Source organism: Candoia aspera, chromosome 6, assembly GCF_035149785.1.
Source record: "Candoia aspera isolate rCanAsp1 chromosome 6, rCanAsp1.hap2, whole genome shotgun sequence".
NCBI classification, from domain to species: Eukaryota; Metazoa; Chordata; class Lepidosauria; order Squamata; family Boidae; genus Candoia; species Candoia aspera.
Genome location: NC_086158.1, coordinates 74,201,987 through 74,223,913, shown reverse-complemented (window position 1 = coordinate 74,223,913; position 21,927 = coordinate 74,201,987). Strand labels below are relative to the sequence as shown.

General features: G+C 43.1%; 1 protein-coding gene across 1 annotated transcript in view; it reads right to left on the bottom strand.

Moving 5' to 3' along the window:
• HTR7 (5-hydroxytryptamine receptor 7) overlaps positions 1–19,745 on the bottom strand; it is an 80,009-nt gene extending 60,264 nt beyond the window's left edge. The window contains exon 1 of the mRNA XM_063307421.1: positions 18,961–19,745. Coding sequence (XP_063163491.1) covers positions 18,961–19,565 — 605 coding nt within the window. The 5' untranslated portion in view covers positions 19,566–19,745. The remainder of the gene's footprint in view (positions 1–18,960) is intronic.
• Between the last annotated feature and the right edge of the window lie 2,182 nt (positions 19,746–21,927).

The window sequence follows — 21,927 nt, the reverse complement described above, 5'->3', positions numbered from 1 at the left end:
GGGAAGAGGGTATTTGTTTGAAGTGCAGACCACGTTTAAGCCTCGATAGTCGGTGCAGAGCATAAGGACCCATCCTTTTTAGTCCTGAATAGTACGGGTGCAGCCATAGATGAAGTAGCAGGGTGAATGAAGCCCCGTCGTAAGTTTTTATCGATGAACTCGAGAAGGACTTCAAGCTCTTTGGTGGTCATGGGGTATAGTTTTGCCTTGGGTAGTTCTGCCCCCGGGATAAGTTCTATGGCGCAATCTGATTTTTGGTGGAGTGGTAGCTGGTCTGACTCAGTTTCGCCAAAGACATCCTTCAAGCATCTGTATTGTCTGGGAATGTGGGGTCCCTCATTTGCAGTTTCCTTCTTAACCCATTCCTCAAGTGCTCCCGTGAACTCAAATTGTGTGTTCAGTGGCCCTACAGATAATTGGTTGTGGCCCCCATTGGCAAAATAGATTTGTCCTGACCTCCAATCTATTCTCGGATTGCGTTCTTGGAGCCAGGCGAGCCCTAGGATCATGGGGTGGTGAGAAATTGGGGTTATAAGGAATCTCAGGACTTCTTTATGCTTCCCCACCTGCCTAAGTATTGGCTCAGTACAATATTTGACAGGGGCCCCTTTCATATCCCCCCCATCCAGCTGGGTGAAGGTGACGGGGTTGTCTAACTTATCCACCCATAGCTTTAGTCTGGCTACCATCGTAGGGTGTAGTAAGTTGCGCATGCACCCTGAGTCTAGTAGTCTGGCTATTGGGATGGGGTCCCTGTCCTAACAGTCAGGAACCACGCTGAGACGAGGAATAAGTCTCTTGTGTTTCATTACTGCTACATTAGACAGAAAATCCTAACAAACTGAAGAAGCATGAGAAAACCCATACAGATAAACCCCAAAAGTCAAGGCGGTTCTGTTCTGTGTCTCTTTGAATGACTGCTCAACTCCTCACTACTACGCATGCGTTTTCCCCCCTGGATAGGGGCCCCCTCCTGCTCACCATCAGTGCTCATGACAGTCCCCACCTCTTAGTGTTTTCAATCGTGCATGCACCAGCACTACTGGGTACTTCCCACTTATCATGGGGTCCTTGCACCCATCTTTCCATGCCTGCCCTTCGACGCTGTTTAGAGCATGCTCATGTTTCCTGATGGGGAGTTCATCTTTGGTAGAGGCTTCGGAGTCCTCATATGACTCATGCCATCCCCTCTCAGAAGCTGCCGCTGCCGGTGTCTTGAGTTTCTTATCTGGGGCCTTCGGGTTGCTTGCATTGATCTTGGGCTGCCCCTGCCTCATAAGGCCTGGGCAGTTGGCTGCTCGGTGTCCCTCCTTCCCACATTGAAAGCACAAGCCTCTATGTGCTCTTCGTTCTTTTTCTTCAGCCCATGGCCGGTCCATCACCCATCGTCTGCTGGGGTCTTTTGTAGTGTTGTAGCGCCATCCTGTGACATATGATAGTTGTTGGCGTCGCACTTGGGCTCGCACTTCCTCTACCTCTCCTGCTAGGCATATCCAGTCTCTCAGCGATTTGGGGTTTCCTCGCACTAGGGACCACTCTAGGATCTCGAGGCATAAGCCTCCCTTGAAATACTCAACCTTTAGGGACTCTGGCCAGTCAGTTAGCCTTCCTGCTAGAGTTTTAAACTCTATAGCATAGTCAGAAACTGATTTGTTCCCTTGTCTTATGGTTTGCATGCTGGCTCTGGCTCTCATTGTAGCCAGTGGGTCCTCAAAATGTTCTTTTATTGCCTTCATGAAATTTTGAAGGTTTTGGAGTTCAGGAGCTGCTGCCTCATGTAGTCCCTCCAGTCATTCAGCTGCCTCTGACCTGAGGCGCCTCGATACATAGCACACTTTGGCATCCTCTGAGCAAAATGTTCCTTCAGATTCACTCATAAACCCTCTGACATGTGTTAGAAAACATGCGAGTTGCTTGTGGTCTCCAGTAAATTTGATATTGAGGCCTCTGTCCCCAAAAAACTCCTCCCTCCTCCCTGCTCAGCCCCCCCCCCCCCATGATTGGTGGTTCTAATTGCCAAGTGCCTGGGGTGACTCCTCCCCAGTCTGTGGGCCTCCTTGCTGTGTCTGGGCTTATTCCGTTTTCTCCTGTAGAGGGCACCCATCTCCCTTGTAGCTCAGGGACAGCTGTTGCTGTTCCATTTTGAATGTCTGATGTTCTGACTGCAGCCGGCCCTCTCTCTTTGCATGCTTCATGTGCCTCCCTTGGGGTCGGGTTCACTGCTTCTTCAGGGCCTTGGGCCATCTCCCCCAAGGTGGGTAATCCTCCTTTTCTAAGCGTCTCTACTCTAGATACCTGGCTGGGTCACACCCCTCTCCCTATTGCTGCCGTGCCATTCGCTTCAGCTCCGTTCCTTAATTCAAATCTCCCACCTTCGGTTAGCTCCACCCTCTCCTGCATTCCCTTCGCTCACACGTTCCCTCGCCCGAGGCTTGGGGCTCTCAACTCTCATGTATTCTGCCATCCAGGGCTCAAGGTCCATGGGTCCCAGGGGTTCGTTGCCACCCTCTCTCTAGCCACGGGCCCCCACATCTTGCCTGCAATCACTCCTCGCACCACTCCCTCTCCCATTGCTGCTGGATTCCACATTCTGACCTCAAACCTCTGGAGCAGGCATTCTACTGCCCCACATAGGGCCGCCATATCTTGTCCCAGCCTCATCACTCTGCTCTCTGATCCCACTGGTAAGCCTCTCGTTTTGGGGCCGGGGTTTTCTGCTCTTCCTGCCTCTATGCTCATCCGCAATGTAGTTTCTGGGGTATGCAGGTTGCTTGGGAACGTTTCACTCAGTGGGGTATGTGGAACTTCTAATCATCTCGGGGTTTGCTCTGGGTAGGCCTCTGTGGTTCTGTAGTTTGGCCTCCTCCGTTCTCCCCCCGTTTGAGGTGATCGGCCTTCCAGGGTATCCGCGGTGTCTCCCCATGTCGTTGTCTCATGTGGGTCAGCGTTGGGGCATTCCGTTCCCTCCGGTAAGGCCTCCATGCTGTCAGTTGTGGCTTTCTGTGAGGTTTTTATTTTAAGGCCTAATTTCAGAAACTCACAGCACAAGCCATGATGGATATGTGAAGTTCTTTATTAGGTCTTTACCTCAGACTGTCAAAGGCACAACTGGCTCCACTTCCTCCCCCCTCCCTCCTTTGTCTTCCCGCCTTTTCTTTGTCCCACCCCTTCCTCTGCGTTGACAGCTTGCATGATGGTGGCCTCTCAGTCTCTCAGTTGTGAATGGGGTTGCTGCCATCTGCTCTCTTCTTATCCCTTGCCCCTTCATTGCCTGTAGTCTCTCCTCTATCCTTCCTTCCCTTTGATGTTTAAGGTTAGAGCACCCAGGTGCAACTAACCATTGCCCCTGGGTTCTCCATCCTTACACATGGTGATCTAAGTAACCAGCCACAGATATATTCAGAGGCCTAAATTGAGAAAATTGGACCCTGGGTATGGAAAAGAGAAATTGTAGGCTGTCTTATAATTGATACATGACTTGTATGCCTCTAGCAAGACAGCCAAAAAGACCCCTATCATTGCTTTCATAAAATATATGGCGACACTAGACTACTGCCTTTTATTGCAGCCACCTCCCTTTCCCCCTTGGATTAGTTTTTTACTTGCTAAATGGCCTGAAATTCTTCTTCAATAAGCTACAAGTGTGTATTATGCAAATATATTCCAAGCCATTTTTCTCTCTTGTAAATGTGCCCCCTAATATTTTAAGTATCACAAATTGTATTGTTTCACAAGCATTCTAGGCCTTCAAAGTGGAAGAACATGACACAGCTTTGCTGTCCAAGTAAACTAAATGCCCAAGAAGTACATTACAGCCAATACATCTTAGCTTATCAAATGTGTTTCTGGATATACTGGATATACCATGAGCCATGACAAAGAACAAGAAGCCTATACCTCTCTCTTATAATATACCTGAGTAATATAAAAAGATTGTCCTCTGGAGCATGAGTAACTTGTATTACACAGAAAGAGAGAACTGGGTTTGTATAAGAAATGACCTGGTACTATGGGAAGGAGAAAAAAACACACTTATGTCCTCCCAGACAAGAATCTTCAGTGAACAACTGCTGCACCCACTGTAATTAATTAATTAATTTTATTTAAGCACCATCCAAAATCTCTCTGGGTGGCTCACAGTATAATAAACAATTAAAAGACAAAACAAGATGGGACACAGTCACTCTATATAAAAATGTAGACACAAACATATCCAACCATGGGCTCCGTCCATCTTAGCTCAAGGTGTAGGAGAACAAGATCTTCAAGGCCTCATGGAACACCAAGAGGATGGAAGCCACCTGGCTTACAGGGGGGATCTCATTCCAGAGGGCAAGGCACTGCAATATAGAAGGTGTGCTTCCTGATAGATGGCAATTTGATCAAAGGAACTCAGAGCGCATTGTCAGCCCCTCTAGGTAAACCCAATTCTGAAATCAACTCCACCAGAAGGCTAAAACTACTTTTATTGAAATTGGCTTTAATAACAGAATCTTGCAAGGCTGATTGTGCTATACCTCCACCTTATCATTCAGTGAATTAGAAAGGTATCTGTCTGAGCTTCTTCCGAATGGTATCTGCACATTCTGGGCTTTAAAAATGCTTCAGCCCTTTTTGCCTAGGCAGCAACTTCTCCATCTCCCCATCAAGGCCACCTTCCTTACTCTCTACATGCACCTACTCTGCCAGCACACAAATCATGGGAGATAGGCAGTAGCTCAAATAAACTGGCCTTAGGCCATGTAAGGCTTTATAGGTGATGACCAGCACCTTTAATTGCTTATGCAAATGTGTTTTTGCTTTCACTGCATACAGTCAGAAATCTACAAAAGGCAATCTAGCTGGTATTTTGAATACAACTTTAAAGACTTTAAAAATATATGTATTTTTTTAATAAACAGCAAAAGAGTTATTACAAATGGACTACAGGTCCAGATGGATTTGAAATAAGATTTTGAAATTAATTATAAGAATCCTTTCCATGGGAAAAAGCTGTTGTTTTGAATTCTTTTTTTAAAAAAAAACCATGATAGGATGGAATTTTGAAGGTTGGACACTAGAGGGAACTAGAAGGAACTAAAGATTACAATAAAAGAACACCACCACTTAAATTTGACTTACGAATACAGAATGGAGCAAAATACTTTAACATTGGACATACTGAAGGATATTTGTGAACAATGGACCCAGAAGTTAATTTTAAGAAGTCTGCCATTATAGATAGACTGTGTTTGAAAGATAGACTGCATTTAAAAGATGTTATGGAACACGTTTTACTGTAAAAGACTGAGACTGATCTGAAAGTGGATTTAAAAATTACAAGCTACAAGAATGATATGGAAAAAGATACTACACTAGATATACGAATGAAATTGGCTGATGTCTGAACAATTAAAATGAATGTAGAAATAACAAACGAAAAGAGTGACCTGGATAACTTTTTTATATTGGATTTACAAAAGTGACTTGTTGAAGTTTTGAAGAATTTTGTGAGAAGGGATAAAGAAACAATGAAAAGAAATAAACTTTTAGGACATTATTTGAAGGGATTAAAGATGAAAATTGTTAAAAGTAAAAAGAAGGAATATAAAGTTAATTTATTTGATCATGGTTAAAATAGATTTGTTCTTATTTCTGGTAACCTTTAATTGACTTTTGCTGATCAGGACTGAATGATGACGTTTTAAGGATTTGTTTATAGATAAGAGATTGATATGGGAAGAAGAGATCATTTGTTGTATTTTAAGAGAAGGTGATAAATTACTAAAATTGTTTATACTTGTTGTGATGAAGGGGGAAGTCATTTCTTTATATATTTCTTTTCTTTTTCTTTACTATATTCTTATTTTTTCTTTCTTTCTTTTCTATTTTTCTAGTTTTTCTTCCTTTTTTTCTTTTCAGCACTTTCTATTTTTTCTTTTTATTCTTTTATTCTTTTCTTTTTAAATTTGTATTAGTTTTTATCTTTTTAATTGTGATGTTTAATAAAATTATATTTAAAAAATGAACTGAGCAGGACTGGCTTCTGTGTAGACAGGCAGAGAACTCCATACTCAGTTCATCAGATTTACTGTTTTAAAATGTTTGATAATCAGCTGGACATCAGATTTAAAAACAAACACATTTTAATAATTCTGGTTGTAAAAATGCAAATAGCAAGCCTTCCATGTTCATCTAGACACTAAGAATGTGTATATTTTGTCCCTCCTACACAAATTTGTTTAATACTCATAAAATTTAACTGCAATTATATTGAACGCAGTGAACGTTATTTCTCCCTCTTTATTTACGATTTAAGATCAGCAATACAAGCAAGCAAATAAAATCATAGAGTTTAAAAAATGGTCAGATTTTGTTTGATGTTAACTATAGCCTCATCTTAACTGCTGCCATGATAAATTTGGCTACTGTATAGATGGTTTCACGATTTGAGGCTGAAAGTAAAAAGAGGGCATAAAAATCATCTGTTCTCCCAGGGGCATTTAATAAAAGCGGAAGATCTGATGTCCTATCAAAGATCCTTATAATAGAAAAGGACCTGTTGGATTGTATCGATTTCCGCGGAATCACCAGGGCAAAGGTGCTAAGACAGAGGAATCTTGGCATACCTGACAAATAATGTGGATGGGAGGATTTATTTATTTCATTTATTTATCCAATTTGTATGGCTGCCCATCTCAAACAAGTGACTCTGGGTGGCGAACAATCATAAAATCAATTAAAAACCACATTACACCACAATACTAAAAATTAAATACATACAGCTGAGGAGTCCATTTGGGACCAACACAGCAGCCGAGAAAAATATTACAATCCATAGATGTTAACCTAACCAGGAAATGGGGCCTTCACACACTCAGGACCCTAGTACCAGGCACATAACCAGGATGTTGTGCCTGGCCCTGAAAAGTCCTTTCCTCAAGCTAAAGGAAGACAGCTTGCAGGTTGTAGGCTCCCAGGACCCCATGTCTAAGATGCTTCTGGGGCTCTGAGAGAGTGAAATGACTTTGTATTCAGTGTCATTTAACTTCTGCAGCACCAGCTTTTCATCTGAGCATTGTCCGAGGTTCATAAGGAAATAAGAGGCACTCCAGATGTTCTTCATTTCTGCTCTACTGCCTTTGTTCACAGTGAAAGGTAATCATCAGCTCGTTTAGCAGGAGCAACTCTGTAAGAAAAAAAATCTGATCTTTAACCAGGATGCCACAATAGTCTCCACGTCCTATGTTCAATTTGGGGCATTCCAAACTCAAGCCTGGTACTATGTTGGGGGTATCCTGTGGTGCAGCAAATAAAGACCTTAGAAACTCGGTTTCTATTATCCCTAGGGTATTTTTCTTCATATATAGCCCAACCTCAGTATTTGGGCTAGTGTTCGAGCTTCAAAAAGCTTTAGCACTAGAGGTATCAGTTCACCTCCAGACTTATTTCTGAGTAGACGAGAACAGAATTACACTATTAATACATCAAGCTGGCAATTCTTTGCATATCTGCTAAGAAATAAACCTCATTAAAATCAATGGGATGTTTGAGTGGACACGCATAAGACTGTGCTGCAAGATTTAACAGGGAGAAAATCTACAAAGAGCCTTCGGAAATAACATGGCCTTATGCGTGGATCACCAGCACATGTTCTAGACTGTCTTCCTTGTGCCATTTTCCCCCAGAAATCTATTTTTTCCCTGAACTGGCAAGTTCTGTGTCAATGGGAATTCCACTATGGGAAAGAACACACTGTTTACATAAGGAAGGAAAATATTTATTTATTTATTTTACTCTTGGCATAGGCGTCTACAGCTTGCCATCATAACACCAAAATGACCAAAGGTGCATTCTGATGTCACATGCAAGCCCTACTGTTTTGTATTCTCATCACAATGTTGCATAGAAGAACATAAGGAGTGGGAGTTAGTGTTGCAGCACTGCAACATAAGCTTCGTCACTTGCCTTCCTGCAAATGCCTATGTCTCTTTGCACTGTAAAATTGACTAAAGGATTATAAATCTGACTAGACTGAGTTCATGAAATCTGGTTGTGAAACTAATTAGTGAATCCATCAAGTGTTAAGGTAAGGAGAGAGTAGGTGATCCGCAGTCAGTAAAAACCACACAATGTGCCTAAGGCCTACAAAAATGATTTAAGTTACACGCAGTACATGAAAATATGAAAGGTAACAGTAAAATCAAAATTAGCACATCCTAAAATTAAACATATTTAAGATATTATTACTTGTCTTTACTTTATTATTACTTTAAGCCTTTACTTATTCCCTGAGATGACTCATTGAAGAATATAGGTTCGAGAAATACCTTTACAACCCTAAATATTGGGATTATTACCACAAGCCTACAAAGATAAATGCAACTAATGCCTTCAAGGGTCTTAATGTGGCTCTAACAAAAACAGATGGATTTCTTTTCTAAAAAAAAACAACCTAAATGAAACGTATAGAGTGTTGAAGTATAACATTTGATATAGGTTTTAAAAAAAAGAAATGCATTTTTTTTTACTGGGGATTTAAAGGCAGAACTAGCAGCAGCTGGAATTGACAATTGTAGTGGTGCTGGTCCCCAAACACACAGCCTTCCTATCATCTCCTTCATTTTCTATAAATGGGAGAAATGTGCCTGGTGTTAGGGATATAGAGCTATTTAGATCCAAAGCTTTAGCGTATTATCTTCAGTGGTCCCTTATTCCTTTACAGCGGGGCTTCTCAGCCAGGGTTCCGTGGCACCCTAGGTTTCCGCAAGAGGTCACTAGGAGCTTCCTGGGAGATCATGATTTATTTAAAAAACTACTTCAATTTCAGGCAACTTCACATTAAAGAGGTAAGTTTCATTCTTTATTTTTAGTTCAAGAACACTATTAATGCATATATGCAGGCCTACAACATGAGACGAATATAATAATTTTGTAACTTCTGGCCTATATTTGAGTGTGAATGTGCAGGGGTTCCCTGAGGCCTGAAAAATATTTCAAGGGTTCCTCCAGGGTCAAAAGGTTGAGAAAGGCTGTTTCACAGTTTTAGAGAAACCTAAACAAGTACTTACAAATGAAATGAAGACCCAGAATCCCAGCATCTCTTTTTCACACATCAAAAATCTCAACAGATTTTCTCAGGTTCCATTTTATTTCAGATGACTTCATATTTACGGCTTAAAATTAAACATCAATCCAAAGAAAGAAATCTTGCCAATATATCAGAACTCCTCTTCTTTCAGGATCTATTTAAAGATCTTAAAAGATCTGATATTTCAACATCTATTTCTATAATGAGGGGGGCAGTACTGCAGTTCAGAAATCATCATTCAAACTTCTAGCCATATATTAGGAGTCCTTAACCACTTCTAGGCAGCACAGATATGTGGTAATTTACTAAGAATTTCATCCCACGTATCATATCTTGGTATTTACTCATTCCAAACAATCTATTTCTCACATATGCTATCTCATTTCATTATTTATCTTTTAGTTAAAATACAAAAATTAAACTAAATTGGTTATCTTTGAAACTAGCTGTATTTAAAATTCTTTGTTGCACACAGCTGAGTGTTTCATTCCCCTAACTTTCTTTTTAACTAAGAAGCAGCTTTTAAGGGGGGAGCATGTGTCTGCCCTTGGGGTACACTAGATTGAGTCCATGATGGTTTTTCATTTTGCAAAATTCAGTCCTGCCTCACCCATCCAAACACAGACTGTTTAAAAAAACCCTAAATTCATGCAATTAATATCTTTAAGGTATTTTAGTCTTCTATTAGACTAAAGAAGAAACTGAACATGTGTTTGGCTGATTGGTGGCAACAGGAAGCATGGCTCCCTTCTGACATCTCTCCCAAAAGTTCGTCTAATTTGATAATTGTGTTTTACAGATGCTTTCAAGTAAGGGGCAAGGGATATATTCCATGAATTCCCATCTTAGCTCATACACAAGAAATTCATGGCTAAGGTACTGTAAATGCCTGAACAGTATTGCAATCCTCCTATTATAGTGAATATGAATCATAAACTGAATATGAATCAGCTGCATAGTGTGGCTGAAAAAAGGCAACATAATTTTAGGCTGCATCAATGGAACTCAAATTTCCAAATCATGAGAAGCGGTTATTCCACTCCATTCTGCACTGGTCAGCCCCACTTCGAGGACTGGGTCCAGTTCTGGACATGATACTTAAAAGGATTAAGAAAAAAGAAACAAAGGAGATCAGCAAAGTGATCAACAAGGATGATTTGGGTCTAACACCCACTCTACCATTATGGATTTCCCCACAAGAAGCGTATAGTAGGAGAGAAAAAACAGGAATTTGCAAATGGCTAAGATATTTGGACCTAATAAAATTTGAAGGGGCTATATATAAAATGAAAAGAAGAGATGAATTGGAAAATGAAGGACATCCATGCCAATGGTTTTTGTATTTTCAATTAAAGGAACAATTTAAAATTGATGCCCAAAGTTACAAATTCACAAAAGATTTAACCTGGTGGGATAATTTAGTTTATGCCAACAATGACCACATGATTTCCAAAATATATAAAATGTTATTACAAGTAAGAATGGCAAATGTACAAATTAAACGATTTATGATTAAATGGGAGAGAAATCTTGGACATCACATTGACTATGATGTTTGGGAAGAATGTGGACTAAAGGGCTGAAATTTACTTTAAATTATAATTTAAAAGAATTTTTTTACAAAATGATGTACATGTGGTACATTATTCCAGACAATATATCCAAAATGTTTCAGAATACTTCAAATGTCTGCTGGAAGTATAAAAAAGAAACAGGAACATTTTATCATATGTGGTGGACTTGTAAGAAGGCGAAAAAACATCTATACACAATATAATTTGTAAAATGTTGACTAAAGAAATTAATAGAACACCGGAACTCTATTTATTGGGCATCAGGGACAAGGATTTGGAACCCAAACATGGAAAACTTTTACGATATTTGATCACCGCAGCTAGAATTACGTACGCATCAAAGTGGAAGGAAGAACTGACCCCCTCAATGGAAGAATGGACATTTAAATCCCTGGATCTGGTGCAGATGGCAAAACTTACAGACCAGCTAAATGATAAAAATGTGGAAGATTTTCAAAATGACTGGACCCCCTTCTTCAACTATGTAGAATCGACCCCAAAATTAACATAAATGTGTAAAATATATGAATATAATACAAGATGTAAATATTATGTATTTGACTTATATAATCTCAATAGAACTGTAGAATTGTTGTAACCAAATTAGTGAATTGTGAAAATAAATTATTTAGTTAAGGTATAAAATTGTACCACTTAGGGAGTTGGAAATCCATTTCCTTTCTTTTAAACCTCTTCTTCTCTTTCTTCTTTCTCCTTTCCTTTTTTCTTTCTCTTGTTTTTGCATTTTATGTTTATTGTTGATTTGTCATTTTATGTTTGTATTATTTGTGTAAATAATTTAATAAAGACTATTTAATTTTAAAAAAAAACAAGGATGATTTGTGGACTCTTAAGGAAGAAAAAAGTGCAGAATGTGGCTTCTTGAATTCTTTCCAACCTCCTTAAAACTTGTCCGTCTCTAGGTCTCTTGACCAGGAGGGGAGCTGAGAATGGAGAAGTCAGCAATACTCCAAGCTACAGAAGTGCATCAGGAAATGTTTATGGATTTTTTTTCTCCACAGCTTCAAGCCAGGTCTGGCCTATTTTTCAACTGGATCTTTCATTTGACCATTTCTCCCCGTAGACTAAATTTGGCCCCACTCTGTTCAGTCTTTGGAAAGTTATCCGATCCTCTTTGTATAATTTATTTTCAACATTCTGCTGGGTTGGAAATAATAGATGGAGAAATCATGCAGAACACGGCTTAATTCTTTCAAACCCTTTTATCTGCAATAGCCATAGGAGTATTCGGTGTTTTATTCTGATTGCCTTTGTATCTGTGTGTGTGTGTGTGTGTATTCTCCTGTCATACAGCATCTGCATGTGTTTCTGGGCACATATTGTACAAAAGCACAGGATGGGCTCAGTATTCACTATTCTGAGTCATAATGGGGGGGGGGGCTTAGAATGGAGCAATCATCAACATTCTGAATTGTTGCCCAACCACCTCTCCCACAGGGGTACATTGGAGGATTTCCCCCCCCCCTTTTTTTTTCTCCCTAACGCCCAGACTGATCCAGCTCTTTTTCAAACTCAATTGTTCTTTTGCCAGCTTCTCTCCACATTCCAAATTTGGTTCCATATTGTTCTGTTTTCAGAGTTATCCTGCTGACAAGCCCTTTCCATAATTTCTTTTCAATATCTTGTTGGGTGAAGGGTACATGATAAATATCTTCCAAATATCTGCAAAGGAACCTACAGAAGAAAGTATAACTTTTCCTTTATTATCACAGAGGGCAGGGCATGGAATAATTAACTAAATCCCAGGAAGGCAGATTCTGATTGACTGAAAAAAAACTTGTTCAACAATGGAACCAATTCCTGAGGGAGGCAGGGGGATCTACTTTGCTTGATATGTTGGAGCAAAGGTAGGACATCCTATTCTTAGGAACACATTAATTTGAATTTCTGCACTGAGCAGAGTTGGAGTCAATTATCAGTTCTATGATTTGTTGTCTCAACAGTATACACAGAGGACAAAGTGGGAAAAAACAACAACCAGATGTTGAAGGTTATGGTTCAGACAATCAACTTCTTCTGAGTAACAAGTCAATTTGGTGTTGTGGTTAAGATGCTGGCCGAGAAACCAAGAGGCTGTGAGTCCCAGTCCTCCCTTAGACATGAAAAACAGCTGGGTGACTTTGGGCCAGTCGCTCTCTCTTAGGCCAATCCACCTAATAGGGTGATCGTTGTGGGAAAAATAAGAGGTGGGAGCTTTATGAATACCACCTTGACTTTATAAAATAGAGGCGGGATATAAATCTAATAAATACTGCATGACAGAATTGTCCAGAGAGCATAGTTCTCTTATTTCTAAAAAAGGGGTTGGTTCTTATCAGATAGTCTGAGTACATTCAACCCCAGAAAGCCCCCAGATACGTGGATAAAACCAGTCCTGCTCTACAACACATCTTCCTCCAATCTGGAGGTAAGGTAGCAGGGTCAAAATATCTAATCCCATGTTTCTACAAAAATCAAGGCAGTGGTTTTCAGATACTCTATCAGGAGTTTCAGATCCTACTTTTGCCAGGAGCCCTAGCATGTCTTCCATCAACTGTATTTCACAGGCATTCTAATGTGAGCAACACACAAAATTCCTCAGGGGTCCAACAGATATCCCTCTTTTTTCTGCTGAATTATCTGAGGGTGCAGCCTAAAACACATGTCATGCTCTCCCTTGTGACAGGAGAAACACCCAGGTCATCCAGTCCCTCCTCCCAAGCTTTCACTTCATGAAGAAGGTATGGGCTTTTCTTTTCATTGTATTTTACTTCACCTCCACTCCAATACAGACTAGAAAAATCTCTGCCAACTAAGAAGCATGGCCTACATGTATGGCTCCCCTGGAAGGAGACTTGCTCAAACACACACCTTATATTCTGAAATGATGAAGAAGGACAAGCAAGTGTCTAACAAGGTAGACTTTGCCCACAGGTGACAGCAGGGTAATATTTAAATTTACAAAAATTCTGTCCAGGCCAGGCCTATTGTATTTACAGTGCTATAAACAAGAAGACTAAGGAAGTTTGATCTTCTTCAAAATTCTCCAATTTTAGACATGCGACAGCATTTGTAATCATAACAGCAGCAGAGAATGTGAAGCTGATCATTCTGAGACTGCACTAAGGCACTGTCCTAACAACCAGGAAACACACTGAGACAAGGAACTGGTCTCTAATATTTATTGCTAGTACTTAACAGGAATCCTAACAAACTGAAGAAGCGTGGGAAAACCCAGACATATAACCCCCAAGGGTTAAGGCGGTCCCGATCTGTGTCTCTTTGAATGGCTGAACAATTCATCAGTGCTACGCATGCGCTTGACAGTCTGGATGGGAGCCCCCTGCTCGCCATCCTTACTCATGACAGGCACACTGAAATTAAGAGAAGAAGAAGCCAGGAAGGTTATAGTAACTGATCTTTGTGAGTTCCTGAGATGGAAGTGGTCAATTTGTGGCTAAAGAGTTGTTCATAATTCCAGGGTGAATTTCCAAAAGGGCATTCAGCAAATCAGCAGGATGATTAAGAACAACAATCCAAAACTTGCCATTTTCTTGATTTGGCTATATGACGGTGTTGAAGAAACTGCTATTAACACGGTCTACTATATTTGGATGTACAGGACTCTTTGAAGATTAAAGATTTGGGGGGGGGTTCATAGAATGGTACACTATGTACATTTCTAATCACTGCACTGCAAAAAGATATTGTAAAGCCCCAAAAGGTACAGAAGCAGGCAATTAAAATTATTTGGAGGCTAGAGCAACTTGCATATATATGAATGTCCACAACATTTGAGACTCTGTGTAGCTTGGAAAGAAAAACCTAATGGGATTTATGACATCCCAGTGTGGAAAATATGAAGAAAGAGACATTCCCTCATCCTCTTTCTTACACAGCAATAAGGACTTGAGATTCCCACTGAATCTCAATACCGAGGAAATTTAGGACCAATAAAAATAAATACTTCTTCACCCAATGCATAAACTATGGAATTGATTGCCAGCAGGTGCCAACAAAGGCCACCCATTCAGATGGTTTTGAAAGAGAACCTCATCTTGAAAGACAATTTATCTTAAATAATAGCAGCTGTGGGATAACAGGAGAAAAGGGCTCTTCCCCTCGTCTCCTACTTGGAAACTTTCGGGATACATTGGACTGGCAACTCTGTCCCCTAGAATAATGGACCAGATGGGCCTTTAATATCATGCAACATTATTTTTATATTCTCATGAGAGAGAGAGGAGTAGCAATACGGGTGTTTTGTGGAGGAATCAGGAATTATAGAAAGAACTGTTATGGAAGAATAGACAGGGGTTGAAGGATGACATATCCTAACTACATTCTTGGGCTGGACTGGACTTTTCTAGACCTGTGTTTTAATGCCTTCCCTGACGTTGTTCCTTGTCAAGTAACTGCAACCTGACTTACTATGGAACAACTGCAATATGGGAAATGAGGTTACCTCTGCAGTAAGGTGCTTTCAAGTCTCATGTCTGCCTGCCTCATTCCCTATATACTCCTGTGCTCCTTCTTGCCCTCCAAAATTCTGCTGACCTGGTTTCTAGAGCTGTGAAGCATCCTTGTTTTGCATAGAAACCCTTGGTCATCATCATTCAAGACCTGCAAACGTGTCCAAGACTGGCTTCCTATCCCAGAACAGAAATTGCCCAGGGCTGTGGAGCTGAGATCTACCGAGCTTTTCCTCCACCCACGGAGAGACGGAGGAAAAACTGACCATCCATAAACCAAAGTGGCCTTTTAAAGCAACCCTCTTATCTTATAAGAAAGAAATCTTAATTACCATTTCTTATTTACACAAATGAGAGTAACTTCACAGTTAATGAAAATGCCTATTTCAAATGCCAACCTTTGATGACATTTTAAATCTTTTCTATTTAATTACAAGAGTTTCTGAAAAGTTACCATTGCAATCCAAAATATACAGAGGCCAGTTACAATATTAAAATTCTATTTCAGGATGATGAGTCATTTTATTCATTATTATTCTTCCTAGGTCCAGTAAGGAAAGTCTCTTTCAAATTTAGCTTAACCCCGAATGATTTCATGGGCCCATCCATACAGTTTTCTTGGTAACCATACATAAGGGTATGTAAGTATGTCTCTCAGAATGATTTGTCAACTTCCCAATCTATATACTTGGGATTCCTTGGCTGCCCCCCATCCAATTTCTAATCAAGCCTGACCCTGCTTAGCTTCCACCTGTGAAGCCTCTTGCTCTGAGAAATCCTTCTAGATAATAAGGTTCTGTCCTGTAGGGGATAATAATATTCTATCCTTAAATACATGATCCCTGTGAGGGATTCAAAATGGCTACATTCTGCCTGTAAAGGTCATGCTATAATTTACACTGGCTTTGTGAGTCTTATACAACATTTCTGAGGGTATATAACCTGTAACCTTCACTAACTGATGGAAGCCAAAAGTGGCCATATGTTGGCCCCCTTCCAATATGCCCAGTAGCTATCTCCCCAGCAGCTGAATATGTTCAGTTTCAGTGTAAAAGAGAAGTGCACAGAGAGATGAACCTGCAGGGAATGCCTCCACAGGAGTAGAAAAACTACGCAAGAAGCTCACTGTGTATACAGCCAAAGTAATACAGAAGCAGTTAAAAATCTTCTGTCCTTAACAATAATGAGAAATCAGCTGAATTCAGATGGGAAGTTTAATAGTGGAAAGAGGGAATGCGTGGACTCATGGCGACGGCTGTGGCCACCACCTTGGTTTTGTTTTGTTTTGTTTTTACTTTACCCGGAGGACACCCCTGGTGCAGATATTTTCCTATGTTAAGGCATCTATTCCTTCATTTTTAAGGCATCAGGAATCTTTTCACTACCCAGATCTCTCCTCCTTTCCTACCTCTATTGTGTCCTCACTGTCAAAACTTAGATAGAAATTCCTTTGCAACAAAAGAACCTTTTTTGTTTGTTTGTTTGTTTGTTTGTTTGCTCAGGAAACCATAAAGCATCACTCCCCACTCCTTTCCCAATCCAGACGGCCACGGCCACCGACCGTTTTTCCTAGCCTGATGTCCTCCAGATGCAGCTACCCTAATTCTCAGCCAGAATGAGTTTCTCTAATTGGAAGAAATACCAGGATGAGGAAGACTGGTATATCGAATCCCACACTACAAATTGTAAATTAGGTTTAATAGTATGCAGTATGTTGGATAATACACAAATCTATCCTGTTTCATCATGTCCTCAAAACTCTCAGGATATGTGCAAGAATTACAAACAGCCCATTTTACAGCGTTGTGGGACAGTGAAACGATTTCTGTTAACTGACCATAAATGGCTAAAACAGATATTTCCTTGCACATAATTCTCAGAATTACTGCATAACATCCTTCCCCAAACTGACACAAATCTCCAAAATTAACAACAAAAAGACTTCTGAACAAGCGAGGATGTCAAAAACACTCAAAGATTTTAATGTTATTTTAATGGCATCTTATTTTTTTGCCGTAGCATATATGGAAACAGCAAAAGAAGAAAAAAATCAAGGTTGCACTCTTCTAGACAACTAGGCAGAATAAAACCTGTTGATCACCAAGCACCTGGAGGTGTCTGTTCCTGTGCAGAACCAAGCTGATGGACCTATCTACTTGAGAAGAAGGATTCTGTACACAGTAGAGCTGTCCTAACAGCCAGGAGCCACGCTGAGACAAGGAACAGGTCTCTAGTGTTTTATTGCTGCTACATAACAGGAAAATCCTAACAAACTGAAGAAGCGTGGGGAAAACCCAGACATATAAACCCCAAAGGTCAAGGCGGGCCCGATCTGTGTCTCTTGGAATGGCCACCTAATTCCTCAGTGCTACACATGCGCTTTACAGTCTGGAGGGGAGCCCCCTGCTTGCCATCCTCACTCATGACAAGAGCATATCATTGGGCAGATATCCTGTTTGCAACAATACAGTTTGATATTCAGGAGACAGCTTACACCAGGCTGTGGCTGTGCTGGTAGGACAGTCTGAACCACAAATTAGCCAACCACATTTCATCTGAATGCCTTGTCAGCGGGTGGATTCTGAGTGACATACACCGCCAGAAAACTGGGTTAATGGAGTAAAGGTGATTCAGGTGGCCATGGAAAAGGATGTTGGGTGAACATAGCTACTATGGAGGGTTTCCCTCCTTCCTCTTTTCTTCACATCAAATATCCATTTTTTCACCTGACTTTACAGTACAGTATCTATTCTTTACAAGTAAAGATAAAGCAACTCAAAAGAGACCCCTGCTGGACTGTTTACAAAATCTATTCTCAACTCCAGTCAAACAATTTACACTTCCATTCAAACTTTTCACACCTTTTGCAGGTAATCTCTCTGAACTCCCCAACCTCATCATAAGTTCATGTTCTTCAAGACAGGCAGGTAAAGAAAACTAAGATAAATAAAGTTGGCCTCAGTGGCAAAAAACAAAGTCCAGAAGTTTGGGGGGAGAGACAAGACTGATGGTAGGAAAACCACTTATCAAAAGTCCCCGTAGATTTCTGGAAACAGAAATACCAGGAATGGTTCCTTAGGTACAACCTCTAGAAAAAGTTGAAGCTCTTGTAGCCTTCTACAGTTTGTACCAACTCAGACATTTCCTGTACGAACTTGTTTTGCCTCTACAGGTGTTCAAAGCTACCATATCTTTTAATGAGGGTGAATTGAGAACAATTACTCTCTTTTCAGTCACTCCTCAGAATAGCTCCTAAGCCCTTCACACAGCCTGAAAGTGGTTCAAAACCTATTTTACTGGTGGCATCCAGCTTTTAAGTGTATTTAAAGCAGATTTTTTTTTTTGCCATAGTTTACCCCAATACAATTCTAGGTAATCCTTAGGTAACTCACAATCAGCTGGGTGTGTGTTTGTGTATTTTTTTTTAAAAATCTTAACATCGCACCAATCATAAATACACCATAATTACCAAGTCGTGCAAAGTGGGATGGCTATGGTTAATTTGTTTAAGGAATCCTAAATGGGCATCGTTTCCAATCCTCTGCACTGAACCGCCTGACCAAGGGTCAAGATCTCGCTCGTTTACCCCTTTATCCAACTTCTCTGAGCTTCTCCTGGTGTTTTCTTTCCCACCGAAAAGCGTAATTTTTACGAAAAGGATTTTATGAACAGGAACGGGCGCCCTTCGGAGCAGCGCGGCTCAGCCCGAAAGAGTTTCACCCACTCCAGCGCCGCTCGGCTGCGCGCCGGTGAAGGCGGCGCTCCCTTCCCGCAAGCCAAGTTTCCACGTGCCCCCGGGCGGGCCCGGCCGACCTGCTCCGCCGGAGCTGCGCGCCCTCCTCACCTGTCGATGCTGATCACGCACAGGGTCATAATCGAGGCGGTGCAACACATCACGTCCATGGCGATGAAGACGTTGCAGAAGACGCTGCCGAAGATCCACTCGCCGCCGATGAGGTCGGTCACGCTGACAAAGGGCATCACGGCCACGGCCACCGACAGGTCGGCCAAGGCCAGCGAGACGATGAGATAATTGGAGGGCTGCCGGAGCTTCTTCACGAAGCAGACCGAGATCACCACCAGGCAGTTGCCCGCGATGGTCAGCAGCGTGATGAGCGACAGGGCGGCTCCGATCACCACTTTCTCCACGTTGCCGTAGCTCAGGATCTGCTCGCCGCACTGCGTGTCGTTCCCGGCGTCGCCGAAGCCCGGGCTGAGCGCACTGGGGCCGCCGGTGCTGCTCCCGCCGCCGCCGCCTCCTCCGGGACCGGCGGTGACCCCTTGCAGAAGTTTCCCGCCTATCCCTAACCGGGGCGGATTCAGCGAGCCAGAAATCATCCTCGCGCCGTCGCCGCCGCCCAACGGCCGGGGAGGCTCCGGCGCGAAGGAGCCCGGGGTGCTGCTGACCAAGACGGGGCAGCTGCTGGTGCCGCTGCAGACGAAGACCATATTGAGGAGGGCTACCCAGGAAGCCCACTGCCGCCACCCTGCATGCCCGCCTCTCCACGCGGCGGCGGCGGCGGCTCCCAGCGCTCCGGCGTCCCCAGGCTGCTCCCGCCCACGCAGGGAGCCGCTCGCTCGGCCGCCGAAGCTGCGCCTCTGCCCGCTTCACCTGGGGCCGGAGAGCGAGCCGCGCGCAGAGGCCAGCGCCACTTCCCCACCTCCGAGGGCTCTGGCATAGTCTGCGGGGCTCCCTCCGGCGGGCGGCGGCGCGGGCGCAGAGCGGGGCGCTCGGCGAGGAGATCCGCCTCCACAGGGGGCAGTGCGAGCTCGGCGTCAGCCCAGCGTCCTTGCCCAAGCGCCGGCGGCCAGGGTCGGCCGCGGCAGGACCTCGCTGCGCAGCCGGCCCCGGCGCTCGCTCGCCTAAACTCGACGGCGACAGCCGGAACCTGAAGTCGCGCCAGGAGCCGGGAAGTTTGGCACAGTGGAGGAGCGCTCTTGCGGGCAGCCCGTCGGCGCAGGCGTTCTGCGGGAGCGCTCCCGGGTGGAGAGCAGCGCCGGACTAGTCGGTGGCGCTCGGGCGTCTCTCAGCACCAGACAGACCCCGAATCGGGGGCCGTTTCCGTTCTCGACCATACCGAGCGTGCGCTTCAAAACTCCGGAGCACCCCTAGAGGGCTGCAGACAGACACAGAAACCCGCCGTTCCCCGCTGCCCTCCGCTAGCTGTGCAGAGTTCTGCAGCCACCTACGGGAGTCCTGGTCTTCCCAGTGATTTATAGCGGATTTTCTTTCTCTTCCTTGAATCGGGTGGTACCAAATCGTGCGGTCCGCACAGCCGAGCTTTCTGGTGGCACAGGCGACAGAGGAGCGGTGCGGTCTCGCAGTTTGAATGCGGGAGTTTCAACCCGACGATCTGTGGGTTCCCTGGCTCATTTTTCCTCCCACCCAGCACCACCTGCGGGTGGGAAAAGCACACACCCCCCCCGTTGCTCATAACGTTGGGCTAGACGGGGTTGGCCATCTTTGGGCGCGCTCCCCCACACCATCCTGCTCCCCTCCAATGCGGTCACTTGGATGGGTTTCTTTAAACTGTAATTACAGATCTCCTAAGGGGTCTCCAGCCCCTTCCTCCAGCTCTTCCCCTATTCCTGGAGCCGCCACTGCAGTGCAGAGATGCTGGGCTTTTTAGAAGAAGTTTATGAAGACAGAACAGACTGACAGACACGGTTTGGAAAAACAGCTGTCTGGTTCAAGTTGAAAAAGATTGGTCTTTTAGGATATCAACAGACCTGTGTTAAAATAATAATTAAAAACCCTTATGTGGGTGTTTCAGGATAGCTAGACCCATGTAAAAAAAAAATTGGCAACCAGGGGAAAATGCACAATCCAGATGGAGTTGCAATACATTTCCTGCTTCACCCAGCCCTGCTTCATCCAGCTCCCCGTCCCATGCCCCGCTGACCAGATAAAATGTGGGGAGGGATTGACATAGGGTTATCGTAGGAGATGGAGAGTCCTAAATTTGAAAAATAGGAAAACGAAAAGAAATATCCTGGGTGACAGGCCCACTCTGTTCATGGTAGGTACCTGGTCCCCAGCCAAAATAGGTGTAGAGGACAGTGCCTAGTTATTGAGCATGCGAAGGGCGATCCCACAGCGCTCTGAAGCAGCCAATGGGAGCTGGTCAGTGACCACAACATCAGAGAGGCCTTGTGGATTGTCTCTATAGCAGGATTTAGGTCAGAAGAAGGAAAACACCACTTCAACAGCAGAACAACTAAAAACAACTTTGGACTGCCTCTGCAGTGGATTGGGCCCCTCCAAAACGGTGAGCAAAGTGCCTTTGTGCCACGGGGAGGATGCGTCCACCACTCAGCCATCGCTGGATGGTGACTGTCTTCTACATTACGCCACCACAAATGACTGGATGCCAGTATGGATTCTGTAATGTGGAAATTACCTGACTTGAGTGCCTGATAAGATCCGAGGTGTGTGCTGATGATACTTTGCTCTGAAGATTCTTTTCCTCCCCCATGAAAGGTAGGTCAGCCTTACAAGCTCATGTTCAAGGGCTGTCGACTGTAACATCTAATAGAGAATGAGTGAGCCTCAAAAGATCAAGCCTACTTCACACACAGTGGAGTCCATTCACACAGCCAGTGCATTGTCCAGTCATCTTTCTGATCATGGTATATCACTGATGCTGATAGGCTTTCTGTTTGTTCACAATAAATCTCTAGTCTGTATAACCTCACAGAGATCTCACCTGATGCATGTATAAAGGGTGTAACTAATCACAATGTAGTCTGCCATTCATGCACGCATGCACGCATGCACACACACTACACAGCAGATCTCCAATACCTTCTT